The sequence below is a fragment of the Sardina pilchardus genome, chromosome 19 (genome assembly GCF_963854185.1).
Source record: "Sardina pilchardus chromosome 19, fSarPil1.1, whole genome shotgun sequence".
Taxonomy (NCBI): Eukaryota; Metazoa; Chordata; class Actinopteri; order Clupeiformes; family Clupeidae; genus Sardina; species Sardina pilchardus.
Window position 1 is genome coordinate 29,046,751 of NC_085012.1, and position 27,326 is coordinate 29,074,076.

The window sequence follows — 27,326 nt, forward strand, 5'->3', positions numbered from 1 at the left end:
GAACATATTTGAAATGATAAGACTTAATATGTTTGCAATATTCTGTATTTTTCCCCTAATGCTATTCTTAAATATATTCGAATGTGTTTTGCTAGTGTGTTTGGAGTCTCTACAAAAGATTAGTGTAGCCAAAGCGCGTTGGCAGGTGTCCAGTCCTGGTCTGTGCTCCACAGTCCTGGCCTGAGTGCCATGTTCCAGGTTTTTAACAGTCTTCTCCCCCTGTGCCAAGGAGCTGGGAAACCTGCGCCGCCTAGTGTGCCTGGACATCTCCCAGAACCGTCTGGAGGAACTGCCCAACGAGCTCAGCGGCCTGCTGGCTCTGACGGACCTGCTGCTTTCCCAGAACCTCCTGGAGGTCATCCCCGACAGCATCGGTGAGCCCATGACCTCCCAGGGGAAGAGAACAGAACGGGCGGAGGGAGAGAGAGGGGGCTTGGATGTTTTATTCAGAAACATTTTGTTGCCTGTCATTGGCCATCGTCCATTATTATTTGAGAGAGTAGGATAACTCAAAGGGGCCTGCATAGACCATCCCACTAAAGCATTTTTGGGTATTTGCATACGCCATAGGTAAGTTAGATATGGGCCTATGAAAGACTGACCCCTAGTGGTAGTGCACTTTTATAGCAGTAAAGGTCACTTGGTATTTTTGGTAAGGTTCAATTATCTCAAGGGTCTGAAATTACTTTTACTGCTTATTCATGACTTAAATGTAGAAACAGTATTTTTTGTTACCATCTGAGCATTTGATCCATCACCCAAAATTAATCTAAAACATTTAATTTCTCTTGTTGTATTCAAAGAGTGTGTGTGTGTGTGTGTGTGTGGTTGCGTGTGGTTGCGTACTAGTATATCTCATGCTTACAAATGTCATTGCCATCCCCAGGCTCCTTGAAGCAACTGTCCATTCTGAAGGTGGATCAGAACCGGCTCCTGCAGCTCACAGACTCCCTCGGAGAATGTGAGAACCTGACGGAACTCATGCTGACGGAGAACCTCCTGCAGGTACTCAACGTTCTGCGCACGGTTCCATTAGACTGTACTTGTTTGCTTGTTGTCTTGTTTGCTTGTTTGCCTATTTGTTTGTTTTTTTTTTGTTTGTTTGTACTGTATTGTCCCTCCAATATGTGTAGTGACCTTGGGTTTGAGAACTAAATTAAACATATTGTTATTATTATTATTATTATTGTTATTATTATTTATCACTTATGCATGTGTTACATGTGTGTGGGTGCCTTTAGTGAAATCTCAGGAGACAATACCACTCAAGCTAATTACTCGCTTCAACTCCGTCAGATACGATAGCGATACACACACAGAAGAAGTCTCCTTGTACTGTCCAGTAACGGGCAGACAGCCAGTTGTAGAGATGCTATCTTAAGTGCTCTAGTTGAGCATGTAAATCCACAGTGGGTATAGCCCTGATAGCATTTAAGGGGAAATGGTGTGCAGATGGTCTAATGGTTTGCGGATGGGTCTGTCCTGGGCAGTGGGAGTGTAGTGGTTAAGGAGCTGGGCTAGCGTGCAGTAGCCTGAAAGTTGGGTTCAATTCCTGGCTTCCACCATTGTGCCCTTGAGCAAGGCACTTAACCCCAAGTTGCTCCGGGGACAATGTTATGCCTTGTGATATAGTTGACATAAATAAGTCACTTTGGACAAAACAAGTGTCTGCTACATGTAATGCAATGTCCTCATCCCCCTTGCAGTCTCTGCCCCGCTCGCTGGGGAAGCTCAAGAAGCTGACCAACCTGAACGTGGACCGGAACCGGCTTGGCACGGTGCCCCCTGAGCTGGGCGGATGTGCCTGTCTGAACGTGCTCTCGCTGAGGGACAACCGGCTGGCCAAGCTGCCCGCTGAGCTGGCCGATGCCACCGAGCTGCACGTGCTGGACGTGGCTGGGAACAGGTGAATACACACACACACACACACACACACACACACACAGATACTCACACGTAGCTCATACACTGGCACACACACACCCCAAGGTACTCACGCGTAGCTCATACACTGGACTTGCATCTCTTTATACAACCATTTAGTCATTCATGCATTTATACGTGCAAACTATCTGAGACATGCACTAATTTCCAAGTTAAATAAGGCACAAACAAACACAGAGAAGAGCCCTGCTGTTGTTTACACACGTATGAATGTGCACATAGGCGTCTTTGTAAGCAACAACATGGTTTGGGCAACACACTTCTGATCGAATGATCAGATTATTATATTAAATGATGAATACAGTATTAACGACCATGTCTCTCTGTCTCTGGTTTTGTCCATATCTGTCTCTCAGACTGCAGAACCTGCCGTTTGCGCTGGCTAACCTGAACCTGAAGGCCATGTGGCTGGCGGAGAACCAATCACAGCCCATGCTCAAGTTCCAGACCGAGGACGACGAGCAGACGGGAGAGAAGGTGCTCACCTGCTACCTCCTACCCCAGCAGCCCACGCCCAGCCTGGGTGAGTCTGCACACACACACACACACACACACACACACACACACACACATCAATACACACATCAATACACACACACACACTTGATTGCACTCACTCATATTTGAGCTGAAAGTCCCCAGTCTCCTGTCTGACAATCACTACACACACACCCACACACACACACACACACACCTCATGCGTGCTGACGTGTTTTGACTAGTCTAAATATGCTTACATCAACACAGCACCCACACAAGCACTAGTTGTCTTATGCGAACAATTGATTCATTGATGACCACACAATCCAGAATGTCCAGAATGTGACCACACCACTTGTGCATACCTGCGCTCTTTTAAGGACTTCCACGAAGTGAACGCCCTCTGCATCTCCTACTGACACCCCAATTCTCCAATTCTAATGTGTGCCTTCTCCCCCCCCCCCACAGAGAACCTACTACAGAACAGTGTGGATGAGTCCTGGACGGACAGCAACCTTAACCGCGTGTCGGTCATCCACTTCCAGGAGGAGGCCAAGCCAGAGGAAGAAGATGATGAAGCTGCTGCTGAGAGAAGGGTAAGAGCACTATTGGAACCATAGCAACCACCCTGACACACTGTTGGTACCATGGCAACCACCCCAACACACTGTTGGTACCATGGCAACCACCCTGGCAGCACAGGTGCACCAGTAGACTGCAGACAGTGGGGAAGAAGGAATACTTTGCCAGTGTAGGGCCTTATCCTGCCCTACATTGCAAATCTATAAGGAATAATCTGTTTATGGACACAACAAGTTATCAAAGCAGAATGGAATTAAACAGGTTTCTGGAAAGCTTTTGATAAGAAATCCGACATGGTGATAATGATTTAAAGTGCTTCAGAAGTGCATGAGTTAATGTACCAGAGTGTGTGTACTAACACTGGTGTGTGTGTGTGTGTGTGTGTTTACCAGCAGGGGCTCCAGCGCAGGGCAACTCCCCACCCTAGTGAGCTGAAGGTGATGAAGAAGGTGATCGAGGAGCGCAGGAACGAGGCCTACACCGCCAAACCAGACGGAGACCTGGAGTCTCCCGACACAGAGGTATACGCACGCACGCACGCACATATACTGCCACTCTTGCTCATGTAAATATTTTGCTTTAAATGAAGATATGAGGGATATTTAGCAATTCTCGCCACCAACTTCTGCTTCTGTCAGGATAATTCTGCCCATAGTAAAATAGTGAGTCACACTAGAGTCTTGACTGAAAATGTTCATCTGAGACTTCACTGCATTAATTACTCTTTTGTTACGATTGGTTGCAGGAGAAGCGCCTGAGCGGAGTGTCCAATCAGAGCCACGACTCTCAGGCCTCCAACAGCACGGCCTCTGCCACCTCCCACGACGAGAGGCAGGGCCTCAACAACCAGCGGGGGGCTCTGGTGGACGGCCACGTCCAGGAGCAGGAGGACGAGGAGCTGGACGAGATGGAGGTGGAGTACATCGAGGTGAGCGCAGAAGCCCTCCGCTTGTCCCATCGTCTACTGAAGGTGTTGGACGGCACTATTAACCACTCTTGAGCAATCATCATCTGTCTGTTTGTCCCGTCTTTCCTATCAGCCCACCGTGCACTTTGCTGAGGAGCCCATCATCCGAGGCGGCGACGAGGACGAAGACGAGGACGACGACGACGACGACGGCGGCAGCGACGACAACGCGGAGCCGCCGCCCCCGTACCCCGGGCAGAAGCAGCGGCTGATCCGCAAGGACACCCCACACTACAAAAAGCACTTCAAGATCACCAAGCTGCCCAAGCCCGAGGCCGTGGCCGCCCTGCTGCTGCAGGGCTACAACCCCGACGTCCTCGCCCACTCCCCGCACGAGCACAACAACGCCGCCGCCGACGAGGAGGAAGAGGAGGAGGACGAGGAAGAGGAGGAGCAGAGGCGACAGGACATGAGACGGAGAGAGGAAGAGGAGGAGGAGGAGGAGGAGGATGAGGAGCACGGGGTGAGCGCCTCCACGCCGCTCCTTCAGCGGACGCCGGGGCCCGAGCTGGAGAACAGCCGGCTGCTGCACGTCAACTCCTCCCTGCAGCCGGTCAAGGTAAGCCCCAGGGCCAGCTCCAGCGCTGCCATTGGCTAGAGGAGAAAGGAGGAGGGGCATCCGCTCAGTGGTGGTGAAGTGGCTGTGGTGGTGTTATTGTTAGAACAGTTGTTATGTTTCTGCACAAAGGCCATTCTGCTAGGGACCGAACATTTTTGTTATGTTTATATACAAACGTTGTATCAGCAGAAGTCGAATACACAAGAACACACACATTTGAATAGAGAGACACGTAAATGTTGCATTACTACACACGACACCATGAATGTTGCATTACGCACACAGGAGCACACTAGCATTTTGCTGTAGTTTTAGCATTGACTGAAATGCATGTTAACTGACCTTGCATTTTGGAATTTGCCTGGAGACACATACATAGGCACTTGCACACATACAGATGCACAGGAGTAAGTGTTCATCCTCCGATCCTGCACTATGCATCTGGGTTGTTGTCACTTGGGAATATGTCAGTTGCAACTGCATGGTTTCAGATGATGTGGATGAGCGTTTCATGATCTTTGTGACGGTGATTGATTGATTGATGTTTACAGCTCTCTCTCTCTGTGTGCCGCCTCTTTGTTGAGCTGATTGACAGACAGGCCTGTCAGTACCACGGGCAGCTTTCACAGTGTGTGCTGCAGGAAGTGTAGAGAGACACACAAAGTAACAACAGGAGATGCCTCTACACACACACACACACACCCACCAACTTCCTCACTTACACACACACACACACAAACACAAACTTCCTCACGCAATCTGGCCAAGGCCGTGTGAGCCAATACAGAAGCCTGGTTACAAGCTTAGTACACAGAACACCAGAGGCCTCTGATAAACATTGATCAGTTTCCCTAAGCTGGGCTGCACACACACTCCTCTTCCCTCTCCCTTTTAAATGAGGTCTCTTAACAGGCTATTCCAACTCGGCGTCATCTCTCACCTTGACAGTCAGGTAGACTCCAGTGCACCAAATCACACATGTACTGTAAATGTCCATGTCGCTAGCCTGTCAACTCTCAAACGCTAACGGTCTGGAACGTTATTGGGCGGTCTTCCTGATAGGGAGGGATCTCAAATGACAGAAGCCCCCTCTTCTCCCGCGTCATTGGTCCCTCCTGCTCCAGGTCTCTCCACATTGGTCCCTCCCCTCAACCTCTCTCTGCCCCCATTTATTTTGCCTGTGTCTCCGCCCACACCTTTAGCGCGCTTCATTTCCACCACATTATTTGCTGTTTCTCATTTCTGTTGAGCCAATCCACTTCCCCTTGAAAAGTGCCCCCTGACTTTTGCACTGAATGTGTGAACGTGTGAATGTGTGTTTTTGTGTGTGTGTGTGTGTGAGAGAGTGTGAGTGAGGCGAACTGACTTGAAAATAACCAAATACACATTCTTCTGATTCTAATTGATCTATAATAACAACAATCACAATTGATGTAAATAAATGATAACTATGCCATTTTTTCAGTGCTTTGCTGTACCAGCTTCTCATTAGATCCTTGATCCTCTCTCAACTTAGAGATTTGCTTTGTAGGTATGCCCCTACTTATATGGCTGTTATATAGCCACTTCTAAGTTTATAGGACTCAGGTTCACCCCAATCACCGTATCACCGTATGTTTTGTTTTCAGGGCTTGTTCTGATAAAGCATTAGCATATCTCTATATTTGTTTGTCATAGCAGGATTGTTAAATTATTTATTTCTTGCGACCAGAGAAATATATAAGGGGTTCACTGCACAGGCCTGTCCCAGCCTAGTCCTGCTGTACTGAGTTCATGGCCCTCACCAATATGGTCTTAGTTCTCTGAGCTGCGCCAGGCCTTCTCCTCAGATGCATCTGCACTGCTATGGCCACCGTACAGCACACATTTACCCAAATGCACAGAGAGGGGATCAGGGATCAACAAGCCACAGCCTGCAATGTGTGTCTCTGTATGAGTGTGTTTGTGTTACAGCCCATGATATTTGAGCATGGGTTAGGATGTGTGTGTGTGTGTGTGTGAATATGAGTCTGAAAGTGTGTGTATGTGTTATAACCTGAATGAATGTTGTGTTTTTGTTCTGTCCTGTGGGATTGTTACTGTACACATACAATATGTATGTCGGAAGTGTCTTCAGTGTGTGTGTGTGTGTGTGTGTGTGTGTGTGTGTTTGTATGAGTGAGAGATCACCCTCCAGAGGATATGCGTGGCAGTGGTGGAAACTTTGAGACCCAACGACCAATAGGCCTACTGTAGGAAACAGGAAATTGTAGGATGAGAGAGAAATAGTGCTTTTGAAGTCGATCACTTCCTGTGACTGTTTGCTCCCAAAATATATATGAGTACAAAGCGTAAAGGGAAACTGTGTACCACTTAAATAATGTTTACAAAAATAGCTACTTGCTTCCTACTTACTTGCCCACATTTAGGACTCTAGATTTATCAATTTCCATGATGTATTGCCTTTATCATTTCATTATACAAAACATATAAGTAAAACATAACATCTGTAAGTAGGTACATTTACTATTCAGATTACAATGGACAGATTCCTTCCGACCTTAAGCTTGGGTGGCTTTCTGGACTTGGCCTTTGCTTTGGGGAGAGGTTATTGCTTTTCCCTCACTCTGTCGCCTCTCTCTTCCCCACGCTCTGAGCACGCTCACTGAGTCCCTTGGTCTCGACTCTCCACCTCTGCCTGCATCTGTGACTGGCCTGGGTGGCCTGGCAAAGAATAGCCTGCTGCTGCTCAGTGGCGCCCAACAGAGCAGGCGACAAAAGCCCAGTGGAGGTGCCTCCATCCTGGGCACTTTCTAAATTCGCACCCCTGCTTTGAACGAGGGCCCTTTTCAGTTGTTTCTGCCACTGAGCATGCTTCTTTTATGCAGAGCATTCATACAGAAAGAATGTGTGTGTGTGTGTGCGCCTGAGAGAGTGATGTCACTTTGTCCATTTTTCTTTATTGTCCTCATTCCTGTTTTGTTTCATTTTGTCATGTGTGTGTATGAGTGTGTGTGTGTGTGTGTGTGTGTGTGTGTGTGTGTGTGTGTATGAGTGCAGGTTTTTATTTTTTTGGCCTCACTAATCCGCATGCCTCTCGCTGGTTCCTATCCTAACAGGGGGTGTCATTTGATCAAGTCAATAATCTGCTGATTGAGCCTGCTCGAATTGAGGAGGAAGAGGTCTGTACCTACTCTCTTTCCCATCCAACCTACCTCTCTCTCTCTCTCTCTCTCTCTCTCTCGTTCTCTCTCTCTCTCTCTGTATACATCCGCCTCTCTATGACTCTCTTCTCCAACATGGTAAAACAATCCAAGCAACCCATGAAAATTCCATGATTAATCCAACCCAATGCCAAAACTCACTTCTGAGGCACCAGAGTGAAGCCACCTTCTGGTCAGGAGAGACCGTGGAAGCACTGATAAAGTCCAAGCACTGGAAAGCTGAGGCACTTCACAGCGGCAGCTCTAGTTTGCTTTTTGTCTCTCTTCCCAGGTTGGATACCATTTGGGGCAAAAGATGTGACGTTTTTTATATGTTTATATATTTTTTAGAATGACGTTTACTTGGCATCTTTCCACACCTCTCCCCTACCAGAAGGATTGCACAGCTCTGGGGCCTCTCTCCCTCCCTCCTCTTGATCCCCCTCTTTCTACTACTCTCCTCACATCTCCCCATGAGCTCCCGTCTCTTTCTTACCCATCCATCTGTGAGGCTACAGAATTTGCACAGTGCAGATGGGACACTCCAACAAGGAGATTTTCTTCAATTGATATGTTTTCTGAGCCCAGATCAGTGAAGTTCCACAACAAAATCAAGGTGGAAGACGCTCTCTCCTACAGATGTTGTTGATCAAATCATTACATAAGCAAACCCTCAAAGTTCCTCCATTAGTCAATATATTTGGCAGTGTCATATTATTTCAGACTACTGAAAGCAGTTCCATAATTAATCCGCATTTACTGCTTCAAACAAACACTAAGGTGAAAACAAGTGTATGTTGGTATGAAATAATCACAACACGTACCTCATTTACCATTAACATTGTACATAATGGCATACAAAGTTCTTGAGAATCCTTGTTGCTTTTCATCAAACCGTCAAGAATTGTTTCATGTTGAACTCAGCGCACTAAAGCAGTACCAGTAGGAATCTAGCTACACAGTTAATTGGCCACTCTGAATCATACTGAATCTCACTGTCCTGAATTCCTTTGAATTGCTTTTAATATTCAAAGATGTACATCTAACCAATAACCATTTGTGGGACAGATGCCTATAGATGCCTATGAATTCCTCTAGTATCCCTTTACCTCAGATGTGGTTTCTCCATCAAGGTTCATCATATTCCCTATTTCAAGCAGGGCACTCAGTGAAGCCTTCATGTGGTAGCGCTTGAAGATGATACTAGGCTCTTGCCATTACTTCCTGATGAACAGACAATGACGCTTTTCAATCTTGAAACATGAGTTACATTTCCAAGTTGAGTTGTAATATGTTCTGGTTAGCTGGCTAAGAGATATACACAGGCGAGGTGTTAACTTTCTTGTGCTGTAGGTAGGGGGATTTCCTACAGTGGAAAATCTACAACCAAGCTTGTTAAACATTACACAAGGATGCAGGATGCAACAATAATGTGTAGTTGGCTGGTTGCAGTCGTAAAAGCGCCACATATTGTAGCCAGGATCTGTAACGGACCCTCCTTCTCAATATCACATGCGTTGCCGGTAGCTTAATTGCCCAACCAAAGGGCCCCAAAGCAGCTAAGCCAAAATCACCAATAAAGCAACCTTCTTGCACATCACCAACACAACAGCCTTTATGAGCATTTCACGGGGGGGGGGGGGGGGCGGGGTTATCCAGTAGGCACCTTCCTTCATTGGTGTTTGTTGAGCTTGGTCCGCCAGGCTCAGCAATAGTGTCTGGCATTTCAGACCCACCTCCCTCCACACACATGCTGGGTTCTCTAACAACAAATTCATCAGTCCGATCAGCAACATAACCAAGCAAAGCTCAGGCCATTGATGCCGGCACCAATAAATATCAACACATTTTTCAATCCTCTTCGTGCATGTGGTCATTTATGAGCAACATAACCAGCCAACATAACCAGCCAAAACGCAAGCCCAGGTGCAGACACCAACAACTACCACTCCAGAAACACAGTGACACAATTTCTCAAATCTTCCAAGTCTGTTCAGGCTACATGATGCAAAGTGAGCGCATCAACCATAGCTATTGGCTTACCTTTATGATATAATAAAAACAAGTAGTCTTTAAGAAAGTAAATACAATTTAGCAAATTCTTCAAACTACACTCTAGCTACCTATGTCATTACCAGTTTCCCAACCAACATACTGGTGCCATAGCTGAATGGTATTAGATGCAATTAATATTTTCTTTTATCTTGAAGCTAGCACACCCATTAGCTTCACCAGGTATAAAAGCAGGCTTTAAGATGTGTTAAAATGTCACACATGTGCAGTTAGATTATATTTAATGAATGTGCACTTACTAAAGGTCCTTGTGGAGTATGTTTTGTGCTCCAGTGGATTTGTCAAGCCCACACTTGCATGGACACACTGCACATGGTCTCCAGTGTGAGTTTACTCCAGCAGAAGGGCGTTGTGGACGAGCCGATGACTGACTCCCAGAGTTCAACCCTCCCAGTTTGACAGTTCTTGCCCCCCATCCCTCCCAAATCCCCTCTACTACCCCCTCACTCACCCACCCATCCACCCCTCACTCAATTGCTCTCTGCATGGCTTGTCAGGAATGGTTTCTCTCTCATGTTGACCCTCAACCATACCCCATTTTGTCCCCTTCTTTCCCTCATCTTGCTGGTTGCGGAGGAGTTTGTTGTTTGTGTATTTTGGCATTGTGACTCGTGTTATGGTCTCCCCCTCTCTGCCTGAAATTGTGTGTCTGTGAGTGTCCATAAAAACCGAGTTATGCTTGTGTAGGTTAATGTGTGTTTATATGTAGATGATGTTTGTGTCTTACTCAGGGGTGAATGTTAATCCAAAGCGTCTGGATTGTAATTTGGTCGTTACAGTTGCTGATTATGATGATCTCTCCTTTTGTGTGTAATGAAACTTTCTTCAGCTAAATCTAGATTTGCCTCTATTGTTAAACCTTAAAGCATTTTTCCTCACACAATCCTTCTCACTTGGATTCACATGTCCGCCCTACTGACTAAGTGTTGACTGTCTGTCTGTCCATCACATTGTCCAAGGCATGTTATTGTTTCATACTCTACTACTGTTCTTAATCAGTGTTCACCGTCTTCAGCCAGCTGCACACCAGGAAGAGCAACTAAACTACATTACCCATGAATCATTGGGTGGTCATGTACCATTTCTGAATGCTACACTATTTTCCCATGAATTCCATTTTGTGAATGTTTTAGTTGGTATGCAGCGGGCTGAAGCATGTGTGAATGTCACTGGAGGTGTTGGGAGGGGGGTGATCATTGACATTTGAACTGTGACCTCTCTTGCAGTTGACCCTGACCATCCACAGGCAGACCGGAGGTCTGGGTATCAGTATTGCCGGTGGAAAGGGCTCCACGCCCTATAAGGGGGATGATGAGGTAGAGCACCTATCGTCATTTATCTAGTGGGCATAGGAGGATGATCAGCTATTAATGACTGGAGTCACATCACAAAATGTCTTTTTGACCACCAGGCTGATTTGAACTATGTAATTCAAGCATAAATTTGAGTCAGATACAGGGAGATGTATGAGATACATACACTACTCACAAAATTTAGAGATATCTGGTTTTCGGATGAAACTTAATGTTTAAGTACAAATAATTACAATTTTTACAGAAAGTCATGTGTTCACCTGTAAAGGTTATAGTGTTTTTTTGGTTCATCCTGAAATTTCACCCGACAGCTGTATATCCCTGACTTTTTGTGTGTAGTACACAAAGTGAATTGTTCTACTCGCACCAGTCCCCTGGTGTAGAGTTGGCGAGCTGTCTGATTGTTTGTGGCCTGTGGTCTGCAGGGCATCTTCATCTCGAGAGTATCAGAGGAGGGGCCCGCTGCACGCGCAGGAGTTAAAGTGGGAGACAAACTCCTGGAGGTAAGAGCCCTCTGTGTGACTACTCCTGTGGCCTTTGGTCTGTGTGTAGCTTTATTTGTTGTACTATTGTGTGCTAGGAGAAGGCTTCACTCAGTCTCTTGTGTCTTTTAGAGTGCTTGGCCAAACTCATGCGTTGCATCAAAGAAGAAAAAAGGTTGCACTTAGCATACAAACGTGTTTACACTTTTAAATAAAAACACCTTATTGAATAAACACGCCTGTGTGCAAAGTGCTGCCTTTTTTTCTGCCCATACAATATTACATGTATTTCCAGTATTCACCCCCCTGTCCTGTTCTCTCTCCCATCCACAGGTGAATGATGTGCAACTGCAGGGTGCTGAGCACCACACAGCAGTGGAGGCTCTGCGGAGCTCGGGCGCGGCCGTCACCATGACTGTTCTGCGCGAGCGCATGGTGGAACCGGAGAACGCCATCACCACCACGCCGCTGCGGCCCGAAGACGACTACTTCCCGCGGGAGCGGCGCGCCAGCGGGGTTCCGTTCTGCATGGAGCCCGGCTCGCCCGCACCCAGCGCCGACACCTTCCGCCTGTCCACGTGCCTGCTGCGCAACGACAAGGGTCTGGGCTTCAGCATCGCCGGGGGAAAGGGCTCCACGCCCTACCGGACCGGAGACACGGTGAGGGACACAACCATGGTTAGATTCAGCCACGTGCACACTAAAGGGGGTTCAAACCTCGTCTTCGAACAAACTCGTCTCTCAACAAGAAAAACAAACAAAAACAATGCTTGTACGTTCTCTTTTGTTCCCAACCTACTTCTGCTGCATTAAGATAAGATATGTAATGTTAAAATGGAAACCTTGTGAGAACAACTATGACATTGGTAATGGAAACAATCTATACGGTCACATGCCTTTAGCACTTGTGTTTTCGTGTTTGTGTTACGTGCAGCACACATACAGCACTTCTCTGCTCATCGCAGAGAGGTTTTTTGTTGTAAATGCTGTGTGTTTGTTTACCCAAGTCCTTAACTGGGGTCTGTTGTCACTTGTCATGGACCCTGACTCTGGTCCTGTCCAGGGGAAGTGTCATGTGTAGAAGCCTGCCATGGTCTGCCCCCTGATAAATATTTCAGAGTAAGCCGAGTTGGGTTTTCCTTCTTTTAAGGGTGTTACAGTAGTGACATCTTTCCATGCTGTAGGTGAGCTTACTGTCTTCCTCTGTGACACTGCTCTGCGTATGACTACATAGCAGTTATGTAGAAGAGCTCGCTAGAATTCTACGAGGAGAAATCTGTCGTTTAGGAGCTATTCTATAGGAAAGTACCATATGTCCCAATTGTAGTGTCTTATTCACTATTCCCGCTACATGATTGCTTTCCCACGGCACATACTTGTGTGGTTACATCAGAGTTCAGTAGGTACAGTGTCTTCTGCTGTTGCACTGTTCTCTCCGCTTCTTCCTTGACCTTCACAGTGTCACGACTCGAAGCCCTTCTGCCGTCATCGTCATGAACCACTTTGTAGCTAGGTGTATGCGTGTGGAAACCTTCTTTTTTCCCCCCCACCATGTCAGTCTGTTCAAGAACAGCGTTTAGAGCGGTCGTCAGGGAGACGCTGATATGAATAGCAGTCCTTGACATCTGATAGGGCTGCTGGATGGAGGGGAGGAGGGAGGGAGGGAGCGTCAAGTGTATTTTTGGTGGCCTCCACATTGGCCACATGTTCGTAACACTACTTTCTAAAACACGCACACACACACGCACATACATATGCCCGTACACACACACACACACACACACACACACTTGCACATTACTGGAATGGCTTTGGAGATGCACAGCACCACTCATCCGTTTTCTGCTGAGTAAATGGAAGTGCTCTTTCCGGACAGGCTATAACCGGTCAACAGCGTTCTTCTTGTAAGTGACTGTTAATGCTGTGCGTTAGCGACTACTTACGTGCCACTCTGTTCATTGCTTTGGAATGAGGTTAGACCGTAAACTGTTTAAAACGGGAGTGGGGATGTTCTGTAGTTGTTGTTCTGTCCCGTTGGTTGCACACCAAAGTTGTGAAGTTGTTTATGTATGTACGAATGTTTGTGTAAGAATGTCTGTCTTTGTAAGTGAGGTCAAAACACAGTGTGGTTGGAGTGCATGTCAACAAACTACATTGATTGAATTGTGGAATCATTGCTGTTGTTTTTTTGTAACTGATACATGCTTTTATGGTCACTTGCGTAATCTGTAATTGACACAAGCAGAGTATGCTTTGTATAGTATACCCTTTGTATAGAATGCAAGCTGACAGGTCTGAAGCTATGTTGCCCACCTGGTTGCTGTTTTTGAACGGACGAGCAGTCCATCACCTCACGCCATGAGCAGCTGATCTGGTCTGTCTGGTCTTTTTGAGGAGATAAATATAGTGCATACTCACCAGAGAGAGGGAAGCCCCACCTGACCTCCCATAGTGCTAGTTTACATGACTAATGGCCAATGGGTTTATGTCTACTTATGTTGTGTGTGTGTGTGTGTGTGTGTGTGAGAAGGAGGCGTTTCTGTCTGTCTGTCTGTCTGTCTGTCTGTCTGTCTGTCTGTCTGTTCCTCTGTGTGTGTGTGTGTGTGTGTGTGTGTGTGTGTGTGAAAGCAGTGCTTGCTAAACGAGTGTGTGTTATTGCACTATGTTGCGCCATCCACCCCGGCCTCCCCAGTGTACATGTCAGCGGTGGTACAGTGCCAGCTCTGCCTGGCTCTCATGCCCGCTCTTCCCACATCGCCCCATGGAGCTCTAATCCGTGCCCCCGGGTCAGGCTGGCATTAGTCACCAACTGTCACTGACACTGATACTGATTTTTGCTTTTGGCTGCCGCTGCGGCCGTCATTTCGCTGTTCCAGCAGTAGCCAAATGCCAGTGATTCAGTCTCCTGTTGTGCCGCTAGTGGAGCAGGACTTGGTTTTCTCAGGCTAGAGAAGACACACTGCCCAACTGAATGTCCCCCATGTGGCCCTCAATGATTTAAATAGGCGTGGAAAATATCCCAAAAAAAGTCACAAGCTTTGGGGGGGAATCAGCAATATAGTCAGAAGTATATTCTTCCGAACTTATGTGACCTAGTAAGCTTGGTCCATGACTTAAATGACTTTTTGTTTCCCCCCAACTATACTTCTACAGAAAGCCTTCTCATGGCATGGCACTAACTTGCTCACCTTGTCTTTATTATTTGTCCATCTTGAGAATGCCTCCAACCCTCTCTCTTTCCTCTCGCAGGGTATCTTCATCTCGCGTATTGCAGAGGGTGGATCAGCGTCCAGAGACAACGTGCTCAAAGTGGGAGACCGGGTCATCTCTGTGAGTACTGCACCCCTCTGCATCTCTCCCCCCTCCCAACATGTACACCATCACATGGCATCTCTGTCTAACTTCACTATGTGCCTGGCAAATGAACTTGAAAAGCCTACTTCTCCCAACATTGCATTGGTTCGATCCTGTCTTAACATTCTTCAGCCTGATGTTTCTCTGCTTTGTTGTCGACTTGTCCCTCAAATGCATGCCCCCAGGCCCCACGGTACTGAGCTAGTCTAAAGACAGGGCCTCTATGGTATTTCCTGCCTTTTGATCCACAGCTCTTCCCTTTTAACTCAGGCTCTCGCTAACTAACCGATACAGGCTTAACAGACAGACATAGTCAGTGCACCAGTCTGCAGCTAAGAAGATTTTTTCCCGTTGCGGTGTCATTATTGAACACCTATATTATTATCTATTATTACCACTACATGGCTTGTTACGCTTAGAATAGTTTAACATTGGTAGCACATCATTCTTCACTTGAAGTTTACAACAGGTATGGCCATCTATTCCCAGCATGTATCCTCATGTGGCATTTAAGCCTTTGCCACCTCACTCAGTCAAGCCAGTTAAAACTGGCCCAGGCAGGTTCATCCTGCTGTCTGAACCTGAGGCCATCACAGTTCTGTCCCTGGTAGTTTCTTTGCTGCATGCTACTGGCTGAAACGGTGTCTCCAGTTGATTTCTCTGCTGCTATAACTTTCTCCTTCTCTTACCCTGAATGGCGTTGCCTCCATCTGTGATTCAGTGCCAAAGAAAGAACATCCACTGTTCAATGGCTGCCCCCCCCCTCTCTCTCTCTTTGGATCTCTGAGGATCCTTCTGCATCTATATTTTTCTCCTTCTCTGTGCCTCTCTCTCTCTCTCTCTCTCTCTCTCTCTCTCTCTCTCTCTGGTCTTCATCCCTCTCTCTCATCCTCACTCTCGCTCTCTCTCTCTCTGTATCTCTCTCTCTCTCTGGTCTTCATCCCTCTCTTCCTGTCTTGCTCTCTGCATGAGCACTAACGCACTCTGGTCCTGCTCGGTGTTGGGTATTGGTGTTGGGGTGGTGTGTGGGCGGAGCCTGTGGCCCCGCTGTCATGGTAACTGCATGTCTTACCATAGCAGCAGCAGCTGCGGTGGCAATGAATCGTCCAATGGTAAGCGCTGTTACTGAATGGTCAGTGCTGGCTTCTGTTCGCGTCTCGTCACCAGATCCCTGGAAGACTTTGCAAGAGTGGAGTAGCTAAATGCAGCTTTGAGCAGCCTCAGCCCTTTTTAGAGAGGATCCTTATTGTCATAGATAAGCAACCAGAAGTATTGCTCAAGTAAGGAAAGCAGTCTTTCAAGAAGAATTCAGATAGAGACACGTCTTCTCAGCTTTGCTTATTTAAGACGGGACCCTTTAAACCACCTCTCTCTCTGTTTTAAATAAGTAAAGCTGAATAGGCTGGCTCATCAGTCTAGCTTAGACACGAATGCTCACACTTGCAGTGAGTGTTAATCCAACAGGTCATAAGTTAAGACTTAAGTAGGGCCTCCGGTACTTGCTTACTGGACTATGGGACTCACACACACAGGAAGTGGTCACAGCAGTGTTTCCTGGATGCTCCCTGGCTTGCTCCTGTCGCTCATCTCCTGCCCCCTCCCCTCCGCTCTCTGGTCAGCTGCTGCTGCATCTCCACTGTCCTCCCTCTCTCTTCTCTTCCTGCTCTCTGCCTCGTTTCGCTCAGTCAGGTGCTCGCTCTCCCTCCTCATCAGGCCTAGTGAATACTGGACGTAGCGCTGCATGAACGTTACTCAGCCGTTTACTCAGGCTGTCTGGCTGTGGACTGAATGCCTGATTTAAAAGCAGTCATACAGACATGGGATTTTATATGCATTGAAAGGCAGGATTTGCTGGAAATGTTTTAACCAAGTTAGAGTACAGTATGGTTTTTATCACTAACACCTGGTGGAGCTCCTGTTAACTTTTTAACCCTGCCAGCCACCAGATTGACTGACCTGTGCTCTTTGTCTTGTTCACTAATGACCTCCTTGCATTTCTTAACACTAAAACTGAAATCAGATTGTAATGAAGAGATTTTTTGCAAGCTATCCTTTAAAGCATCTGTACGTGAAATAATAGTCTCACACACATGCCCCCCCTCTCCTGTAGAAAAGCTTTGGCTTTTACCTGTAGGTAGCAAACCTGTCTCCGGAGGGCCCTCACACACTCAGATAGGCAGATTTCTCCTCATTGATTAAAAGTTGGTGCATCCCCACCCCTGGAGAGGGTGTCTGACGCCCCCCCAACGCCCCCAGTCTCACCCGGTTGTTGTGTGACTGGCGCCCCCCATAAGGCCCCAGTCTCACCCGGTTGTTGTGTGACTGGCGCCCCCCATGAGGCCCCAGTCTCACCCAGTTGTTGTGTGGCTGTCACTGATGCAGATCAATGGTGTAGACATGACAGAGGCCAGGCATGACCAGGCAGTAGCGCTGCTTACCGGCACCTCCCCCACCATCGCCCTGCTGGTGGAGCGCGAGCAGGGCCCCCACGCCGGCCGCGGCCGCGCCCACTCCCCCCCGCCCCCAGAGCCCTCCGACTCCCCCGAGCAGGAAGAGGCCAGCGACGAGCACGCCAACCACCTCAGCCACGCCATGGAGGACGAGTACCCCATCGAGGTGAGTACACGGGATGGAGGGATGAGAGAGAGATAAGGTGAAGTTCAGGGGATGGAGGGGTGAAAGAGAGCGAGAGAGAGAGAAATGCTGAAGTTCTGGCCATGGAGGGATGAGAGAGAGAGAAAGTGTGAAGTTCAGGGGGTGGAGGGATGAAGGAGAGAGAGAGAGGATGCCAAAGGGTGAATTTCAGGGGATATGAGCGAGAGAGAGAGAGAGAGAGAGAGATGATGGGATGAGAGAGAGAAAGAGAGTGATTCAGGAGATGATGGGATGAGAGGATGAGAGTGGGACAGAGTTTTTTTCCCCCAGCTATTCAGGACGGAGTTGTATTCCATATTAATATTCATGATGAACCAGCATGTTTCTTCTGTCCTGAAAAGTAAGTCATTGTTATGGAAAATGGTATTGGGAAATCTGGCTGTTGAAGATTGAAACAAGTGATTATCTGTTCATTTTGCTGAGACCTACTATAAAGAGGTTTTTTTTGTGCCATACTATTTGCCTTTTAGTTGGAGGAAGAAATATCAAGACAAGTCCAAGTGCTAAAGCAGTAGCATTGCTTCAATAAATGCATTTGTCTTTATGTTATGGCCACAGATGTGGATTCCTGCAACTTCCGTCTGCCAAATGTTTTAAGTTTAAGGAAATTGAAATTGAACATTTCAATTGGATGAGGGAATTAAAAGAGACTCCTGTCCTTTACCATCAAATGTTCTAGATAATAAACTGGTTTAGGGATGCTAAAGTTTACTCTTAATTAAACACTTTGTCCTTTTTTATTTTGTTTATCTCCTGCCACTTGTCTCAAAATGCTCCTTGAATGCCCGATCAAAAGTGGTACACGGTATGACCATTTTCTTGTAGCTTTAGGTCTGACGGAATACCCTAGTGATCCTCATTGTTGTGTGTTCAGCCAAGACATGAACATGCCCTCCCCCCACAACCAGCCCTCAGCCTGTTCATCTGCCCACACCATTCCTCCCAGTACTACCCCCAATGATCTCACCTGATGTTGTTGTCCAAACGAGTAGAGTAGGTCATGATGTATGCTCTCCCTTACTGATCCAAACCACCTCACCGGTTCCCACCGCCTAGAGCACAGACATTGCAGTCATGTTTGTTGTGCTCGCTAAGAATTTCCTTGGAAATATCACCCTGAATACCCAAATCAAGATTAGTTAGCCAAGGCATGCCTGACAACCAAATCACCAAACCAATCAGAATGTACTCACAAAGATATGGTTTGAATGCTCACTTGATGCTTGCTTTCCTCACAGGAGGTGATATTGGTAAAGGCAGGTGGACCGCTAGGACTGAGTATCGTGGGTGGCAGCGACCACGCAAGTCACCCGTTTGGCGTCAATGAGCCGGGGGTCTTCATCTCTAAGGTAAATGACAACATAATTGATCCATGCGCACATACATAATAAAGATGCCAAGTGTCAAGCAGACACATGCTAAATTCTGCCTTCCTCTTTATTTAAACACCACCAACCTGAAGAGCCACTGATATGTACCCTAGATACATTTTTATTTGTATGTGTTCTCTAACGTGTGTGTGTGTGTGTGTGTGTGTGTGTGTGTGTGTGTGTGTGTGTGTGTGTGTGTGTGTGTGTGTGTGTGTGTGTGTGTGTGTGTGTGTGTGTGTGTGTGTGTGTGTGTGTGTGTGTGTGTGTGTGTGTGTGTGTGTGTGTGTGTGTGTGTGTGTGTGTACAGGTGATCGCCCACGGGCTTGCGTGTCAGAGTGGGCTGCGTGTGGGCGATCGGATCCTGGAGGTGAACACCACCGACCTGCGGCACGCTACACACCAGGAGGCTGTGAGGGCGCTGCTCTCCAACAAGCACGAGATCCGCATGCTGGTGCGCCGGGACCCCTCCCCACCTGGCATGCAGGTACACACACACACACACACACACACACACTCTGATTGCTGTATGTACACTACTCACAAAAAGTCAAGGATATTCGGCTTTCGGGTGAAATTTCAGGATGAAATAATTTCTGTACTGAAACATTACATTTCACCCAAAAGCCAGATATCCCTAACTTTTTGTGAGTATAGTTGTATGGCTTATGTGTATGCATTATGATCTACATGGTGACCTTAGTTTATACACTTAAAGAAGTTATGAAGATTTGAGCATTTTTTACGAGAATCATGGCAAAAAATCCCTCTGACACGCACTGGAAACTCCTGTTTTGGTGAGCAGGAGATCGTGATCATGAAGCAGCCTGGTGAGAAGCTGGGCATCAGCATCCGAGGAGGAGCCAGAGGCCATGCTGGAAATCCCTTTGATGCCACAGATGAGGGCATCTTCATCTCTAAGGTAACCACCGCCATACACCACTTGCTCCTCCCAAAGGTATTTGTCATACCATAGATATGCGTAATGGACTCTAATCACCTCTCTTCCATTCTTTCCATCTCTCCTCTTCTCTGTTCTGAGCTCCCTCTCCTTCTTCCTCTCTTCTTCTCTTCTCTCTCTCTCCCTTTCCTTCTCCCTCCCTCCCTCTCTTCTCTTCTCTTCTCTTCTCTTCTCTTTCTCTCCTCTCCCTCTCCCTCTCCCTCTCCCTCTCCCTCTCCCCTTCTCCTTCCCTTCTTGTCTCTTCCCTTCTCTCTTCTCTCTTCTCTCCTCTCTATCCCTCTCTCTCAGGTGAGCTCCACAGGGGCGGCGGCCCGTGATGCACGGCTGCTGGTGGGCATGCGTATCCTGGAGGTGGGCAACCACAGCCTGTTGGGCATGACGCACACGGAGGCGGTGCGGGTGCTGCGCTCCACTGGAGACACGCTGGTGCTGCTGGTGTGCGACGGCTTCGACCCGCGCAACGTCACCGGCATCGAGGTAACTCAGACTCTTACCCTTACAACTTACCCTTTGGGCTTCGTTCCCTCCTTGCACCATAGATGTTAATGTGTGCTAAATATTTAAATGATAAATATTGGGGGGTTATAACGGATCGCACTATGACTGCAAATGTTCCAGGGTTCTTCCTGAATTTTTACTTTTGATTAATTAAAAAAAAAGCGTAGAGTGGGGTGACAGATTCTAACTAGATTCTAATCTTGTCCTGCATGGTAAGGACATGGCACACTCCTGACTAATAAGTTAGATTTTTTAGTGTTTTGCAAGATGTCACATTCTGCGGAATTTGGTCACAAAACACTATAACTGTTTCTGACCCATTGAAATTATGTTTTTGCCCATTCGTGGCGTTTCCCCCATCTTGCCTACAGTCCTCACCTGGAGTCATCGCCAACCCGTTTGCAGGTGGGATTGTCCGGAAAAACAGCATGGAGAGCATTTCATCCATCGACCGAGACCTCAGCCCTGAGGAGATGGACATCCTGCAGAAGGTGAGTCAAACAAATGCTAGTGTGCACTCAGGGGTGTGTGTCCATACACATGCTAGTGTGCACTCGGGGGTGAGTGTCCAATCACATGCTAGTGTGCACTCAGGGGTGTGTGTCCAAACACATGCTAGTGTGCACTCAGGGGTGTGTGTCCATACTCATGCTAGTGTGCACTATGGCCCTGTGTCCATACTAGGGATGCAACGGTTTTCAATAATTTATTGAACCGTTCGGTTTGGCCTGTTCGGTTCAATAGACTCACCTAAACCGCAATATTTCGGTATACGCGACATTAAACTTTTTATTTAATACAAGGTTATTGCGCGCGCGTAGCCTGGGAGCGATAGAGAGGAGTGCTTAGGACCCGGGGGATGCGTTTTCTCTGACTGTTCAGCTTGCCTCTCGTCAACCTTGCAACAACCAATCAGAATTTTACTGAATTTCCCAAGAGCCAATAAGCGCGTTGAAATGCAAATGAAGGAGTCATGTGAGAAGAAACAAACTTTACCGGCGGCTGCATGATCATAGCGACATTTGAAGTAGCCCACGAACAAGGCAAAAAGACCGTCAGTAAACAAAGCACAGTGTGCATTGCAAGCACTGCTTCACAACGATCACCTAATAAAGGTAACACATCCAACATGTCGGCCCACTTGTACCTTCATCACCCGGCTGTAACCTTAAGTGGAGCAGCACGGAGAGTAAGTTTGCCACCGAAAACCCAACCATCCATTGCTGCAGCCTTTCGACAACAATATTCCTATAATTCCCAAAGACATAACGAATACGACGGCGTATTAGGGCCACGTATATATACTTTGTAAAGACGCAAATTTGCCACTTTAGAAGGTCGAAAATTTGCCACATTATAAAGTCTGTGTGTAACAGTGTAACCGGTGGTTTCTGCCCTGTGTTGATTGCTCGCTAGAGTAGCCTAAGAAAGCGTGACGCCGACACAGCTGAGTGTATTCTCTTTTTGATAGTTTACTGGAAAATATTGCAGGGATGGGAGGTTATAGGAGATGGGGAGGCTGACATGTCATTCCAAACTCGGGTCATTTATTTTCCTGACGTTTTACATGCTAGGCTACGGGCAGCGGGAGGTGTCCACTCGAAAAACAATAAACTCACTGCTAAATCAGTCAATCGCTCGTCCACTCGTCAATCACACAACTCTCTCGCACACACACACGCACACACACACACACACACACACACACACACGACAGGAGACACAGGGGAAACAGACACTTTGTGAAGTGGCAAATTTGCCACTTTCTTCTCGGAATATTGCCCCCCCCTCCCTGACAACAGGTTGCAATAATGTTCATTTCATTGTTCTAATATTTTTAATGCTGCACTGCACTTTTGTCTATGTTTACATTTTTTACGTTCATAAAAGAGGACAGGGCAGGCACTCCCAAATCAAATATCCATTTGAAACTACACATAATACTACCTCACCAATTATTTTGAGAAGATTTTCAGAATTGTTCACTACTTTTTTGAGGGTGTATAACAGTTAAGTATTTTCTTTAAATGTGTGAAGAACAGTGAGTTTATTAAATAAATAACTACACATTACTTTATGCTGCACTGCACTATGGATAACATTGCCTGTTTATGACAGAAGGCAATGATGGTGTTCTTTTCTTTTAATACATTTTTGTGATTCTGCTTCATCTGTGTCAGGCTATGCATTTAATATTTTCTCTGCAAGTGTAAGTAGAAGCACATTGTTGATTTGAAATAGAAAAGGCAAATATAGCCTCCTGTATGCTAGAGCCAAGATAATATTGATATATTGAAACCGAACCGTAACCGTGGCCCAAAAACCGTGATACAAACCGAACCGTGGCAAAACTGTACCGTTGCATCCCTAGTCCATACTCATGCTAGTGTGCACTCTTTAAAGGGTGTTGTTTCTTGTTAATGGGTATGTTTTGCCTGCCTTGTTTTCATGGACTGAAAGCAGACTGTTGCTCGGTCCTCACCAGCTCTTCCTCTCCCTCTGTGCTTGTCATGTTTAGGAGGTAGAGATGGCCAGAGAGACCTCCCAGTGGGAGAGGGAGGAGATGGAGAAAGTGGTAAGTTAGTTGTAGCCTATGTCTGTGTTTATTCTTTTCATTTACGATCTACATTTGTCATCTCAGTCACCAAGCGCAGTGATCAGCTGCTTTTTCTCAGGCGTTACATTCCAGTTTATATACACACACATTCATTCCAGTATTTTTTTATGTTCATGCAGTAAGAACTGCCCCCCAAAAAGTGTGCCATAATTCTTACATGTCCATGGAAAGCCCCCTGTGGTCCCATGAACAGGTTCTTCTGAAAGACCTGGAAGGCTTGTCCTTCCAAAAGTGGTCCCTTTGCTTACTGCTCTCAGTCCGCTCTCCATGTGAATCAGTCTGCTAATTTGTGTGGCTTTTTGTTCTTTTGTTGTTTTTTCTCTCTCTTTCTCTCTCTCTCTCTCCTGTCTTTCTTTTTCTCTATTTGTCCCTCTCCACACACCCTGGGATGTTTGGGTCTCACTCATACCACACTCCTCCATCCCATTCCATCCGATCTCATCCCTTCCCTCCACTCCTTCCATCCCTTTCCTCCCTCGTTCATTTATATTTCACGCTCACTCCATTTCCTCTTCACACTTTTTAACCTCATGATTTGTTGGTTGTTTTTGGCACTCATCCGCGCCCGCACCTCATCCCATACCCTGCCCTGTAACTCCAATCATTGTGTGTGTGTGTGTGTATGCGCGTGTGTGTGTGTGTGTGTGTGTGTGTGTGTGTTGCATGTATGTGTTTATCGTATGGTCCCTGGGTGTGTCTGGTGCGTGAAAACCAAACATGGCGGTTGTGTGTGAATGAATGTGGCCCAAATTCCACCACCCTGTTTCCCCCCTCCTCCTCCTCCTCCTCCTCCCCCACTCCTCCGCTCATCTCTCTGGTGAAGGAGCGCATGCGTTTGGAGCGCGAGGAGGCCACACGGCAGCTAGAGGAGGAGGCCGAGGTGAGCTGCCCCCTCCCCCAGGGGGCGCCAGCAGCAACACCTGGGACCAGTCGCCTCTGACATGGCCCTCACTTTAAGGATTTGTGGATTTAGAATAAAAACAGCATCTGAGCCAACAACAGAAGATTAAGAATGATGGTCTTAAACTGAACTGTCTCCTATTCATGGGTTTCGGACTGTGTGGTGCTTGATTAACCCACCTGTGGAAAGGGACCTGATGAAACGCATAAATACAATCTTTTAAAAATGGCTCTGTATTGAGTTCAGTCATATGCATTGCTCTCACTCTTCTCCTAGTTGTTTCATTTTTGCTCACAAAGTGATAGTCATGTACCATGTTACCATGCATTCTTATCAAGGGCTCTCTCTGATTGTTCTCGAAGCGAATCCAGTGTCAGTATCACAGCCAGCCAGCTTGTCTAGTTAGTTACCTCTCTTGACTCCTGTTCTTCACTCCTCTAGAACATTAGCGCCGGCCCTCTGAAACTGGACTACAAGACACTGGCAGCACTACCCACGACCAGTCTGCAGAAGGTTAACCGGGTAAGTCACTCACCCGCCATGCCTCAGCCTGTACTGTTTGTTGCCTCAGTAATCTCTGTGAGATTAATCTCTGTGAAACCTGCCTTTGTATTATCAGTGAGCACTGGGTTGAATGTGATGAACTGTTTGCTGTAATAGATATTGGATGTGGAACCAATCGGAGAAGGTTCACATTTCACATTTTGATCATAATTTATTGCTCCCCACTGTTTGGTGACACACTGGGAATTTCTCACTCTCTGGATCCTTACCTCATGTCAAGGCCTCTCTCTGAATAGTCTACTCTGGAATCTCCCTCCCTTGTGTGTTTTATTCCCGGGATTCCCTCTCGCCCCTAGAACAGAGGTCAAGCAGGTGTCTCCGGAATCCCAACCTTCAGACTTCAGCATTCTTCACGAATGTTTTACAAGCATTGTAACAGGTGTTTGGTGTACGAGTCTCTCTGTGTCATTAAGGAGGTAAAGAATGGAGGAAGTGGACTGTGAATTCCTGAACACAGTGTTGCGACAACAGAATTGAATGGCATTCTTCTTCCACAAAAGCATCATTTCTACTGTGCGGAGTCCCAAAACTACTGAACCCCTGCTGGTGTGACTGGTGCCCACTGTGTACAAGAGACAACTTCCCGCTACTAGGAAGAGGCCGTCAGCAGAATCCCACACACAAGGGGAGCCCATCCACAGTGTCAGGAGGAACAATACGGCTTTTGCTTTCTCTATGAATTTACTTCCAGCAGGACATCCACAAAAAAAAAGCACTTATCGGAAGTCCAAGTCCCAAAGAAAGCCCTGCGGTGAAGAATAAAGAAGGCCTTGACGTCTGACTCTGTTCTTTCCCTGTCTGCCTGTTGTTGGCACAGCAGTCCGAGCATGCCAACAGCCAAGGCACATTCACATGGTTGTCACAGCAAGGCTGGATGTGAGTGCGTGTGTGTTCACATCGGTGCACTGCACACTACCCCGGCCTAATTTTAGGGGCAGATTGCAGACGCAATGAGGATGGTGATCTCACGCGTGTGATGTCGCTGGTCCGGCTCGTTCCCCAGCTGTGCTCCGGCTCCTTCCGTGAGGCAGGTGGAGACCCGCGCCGCGCCGTGAGCCTCCGCCAGCGAAGAAGAGCGCTGCACGCATGATCACATGACCACTCATGCCTGGCATTCCGCAGACCACAGAACTATGGACCTGACCACTCTGGTGGGGTGGCAGGGTGGGGGTGCGCAGGGTCTAGAGAAGGAGCATGGCGGGAATAGGGGGAGGGGAGGGGAGGGGGACAGCTGATGATGGCTCAGAAGTTATTTTAAAAGCAGGCGAGAGGTGATTGGTCAGGCGGCCGATGGGTAAGGTGGGCCGGCGGCATCCGAGGGGACAGGAAGATCTTTTTTTGTTTTCCTGAGCGCAGCGCAGCGCACATCACCGTGTCCTGGAAGTGTTCACTCTAGCGTGGAGCTTTGTGGAGTTTGTCCTGAATCTACGAGCGGCTCTGTAGAAGGTGCGGTAAGGGCAGCTCTACCTCCATTGGGCTTTGCCGCTTTTCTCTCTCTCTCACTCCCTCCCTCTCATTCAGCTTTCTTTCCTCGTTACTTTCTCCTTTCAGCTGTTATCTGTGTCTTTATTCCCATTTACTATCTCTGGTTTTACCCTGGTCTTACCCTGGTCATGCCTGGTTGTTAGTTTGTGTTTGTAGTTTACGACTGGGATGTAGGAACAATCCGTGGTGTTTTTGTTAAGTACATGTGAACAGTTTGCACAAGTGTGTGACATGACCCAGTTCCTCAGAGAGATTGGCATTGTGGATGCCTTTAGTGTTCAGAATGAAGATAGCATTGTCCTGAGTGTGCATGTACTGTCCATGGTCAGATTGGCTTTATTTAGAGAAAAAGATGGAATTTGGAAATACTAAAAAAAAAAATCTAAAATTCTAAATGTATTCAAAATTCAAAATTGTGCTGTTAGTGGTATTTCATATTTTCTGAATGTGTGTTTAGATCAGAGCTGGATTTTGTGATGATTCAAGCTTTAATGTCTTTCAAATATGAGCTGCTACTACAATAGAATACCTCCTCCTAAAGGTCGTAATATGTAGAGTCATGATCTGAATGTGCTTGTGAGGTCAGGGGTTTGTAACGGTCCAAGTCGGCGTCTTTTCTGAGAGTGTTTAACCCACATATCTCTGCCAGCTGTCGCCTCAGACATGCTGAGAGGCTAGGGCAGGGGGTGTTCACAGCCAGAGCAGTGTTCAAGTACGACCTCTCTCCAATACCAAAGGGATTTGCGCTCCATAGCTCTCGCCATCTCAATCCTAGGCTCTTAGATGAGCATTCCTAGATGGAAATTGCTCTCAGTTTGCAGTTCTTTCTTTTATGAAGGAGGATCCACCATGTTTAGAGGGCATTGTAATGTATTCTGTTCTAACAACCTATGTGCCATGTTAGTGCAGGCCCCCCCGTATCAGTGGTTCTTTTCAGGATGTGCTATTTTGGGGGCAAGCTTGGTATCAGGGTTGGCTGAGAGTAGTGAGCGCATGCAGATACTGATAGGCCCGTACAGTCTTTAGAAGGAGGCTGAACAGTGAAGTAGCGTGATAGTACAGTGACTACTGTAGAGAATATAATGGCATTGATTTCCTGCCTCACGTGACTGCTCAAGTGACTGCCTCACTGCTAGCATTGTTAGCCTAAGTGCAGATCTCAATTCAATGGACATTTATTCAGACATTTTCATTCAAATTGGGTGACATTATGGTGCTTCATGCAAATGTTAAAACCTCTGTGTCAGTACCTTGCTCTATCAGTGGAGGGACACACCTAATAAGTACAAGTAATGTAATCCACGCTTACGCACACGTACAAAATCAGTGTGCTGATTAGTTG

The 27,326-nt window shown here is 47.0% G+C and overlaps 1 protein-coding gene across 22 annotated transcripts in view; it reads left to right on the top strand.

Annotated features, from left to right (window-relative positions):
• Window positions 1-27,326, top strand: part of scrib (scribble planar cell polarity protein) — an 85,085-nt gene that overhangs the window by 39,201 nt on the left and 18,558 nt on the right. For 16 of the 22 annotated variants that reach the window (XR_009936370.1, XR_009936371.1, XM_062521268.1 and 13 more), the window contains exons 8-29: window positions 230-374; window positions 887-1,005; window positions 1,707-1,906; window positions 2,301-2,467; window positions 2,893-3,020; window positions 3,399-3,527; window positions 3,752-3,934; window positions 4,047-4,532; window positions 7,631-7,693; window positions 11,014-11,103; window positions 11,526-11,603; window positions 11,916-12,242; window positions 14,832-14,912; window positions 17,319-17,552; window positions 18,830-18,940; window positions 19,269-19,445; window positions 19,764-19,880; window positions 20,208-20,396; window positions 20,789-20,908; window positions 22,936-22,992; window positions 23,858-23,914; window positions 24,377-24,457. Coding sequence is in view for 20 of the 22 variants with exons in the window: in XM_062521268.1 (XP_062377252.1) it covers window positions 230-374; window positions 887-1,005; window positions 1,707-1,906; window positions 2,301-2,467; window positions 2,893-3,020; window positions 3,399-3,527; window positions 3,752-3,934; window positions 4,047-4,532; window positions 7,631-7,693; window positions 11,014-11,103; window positions 11,526-11,603; window positions 11,916-12,242; window positions 14,832-14,912; window positions 17,319-17,552; window positions 18,830-18,940; window positions 19,269-19,445; window positions 19,764-19,880; window positions 20,208-20,396; window positions 20,789-20,908; window positions 22,936-22,992; window positions 23,858-23,914; window positions 24,377-24,457 (3,339 nt within the window). In the remaining 2 variants the exon portion in view is untranslated. The remainder of the gene's footprint in view (window positions 1-229; window positions 375-886; window positions 1,006-1,706; window positions 1,907-2,300; window positions 2,468-2,892; window positions 3,021-3,398; window positions 3,528-3,751; window positions 3,935-4,046; window positions 4,533-7,630; window positions 7,694-11,013; window positions 11,104-11,525; window positions 11,604-11,915; window positions 12,243-14,831; window positions 14,913-17,318; window positions 17,553-18,829; window positions 18,941-19,268; window positions 19,446-19,763; window positions 19,881-20,207; window positions 20,397-20,788; window positions 20,909-22,935; window positions 22,993-23,857; window positions 23,915-24,376; window positions 24,458-27,326) is intronic. The other 6 variants (XM_062521273.1, XM_062521287.1, XM_062521269.1 and 3 more) reach the window with 5 other exon arrangements.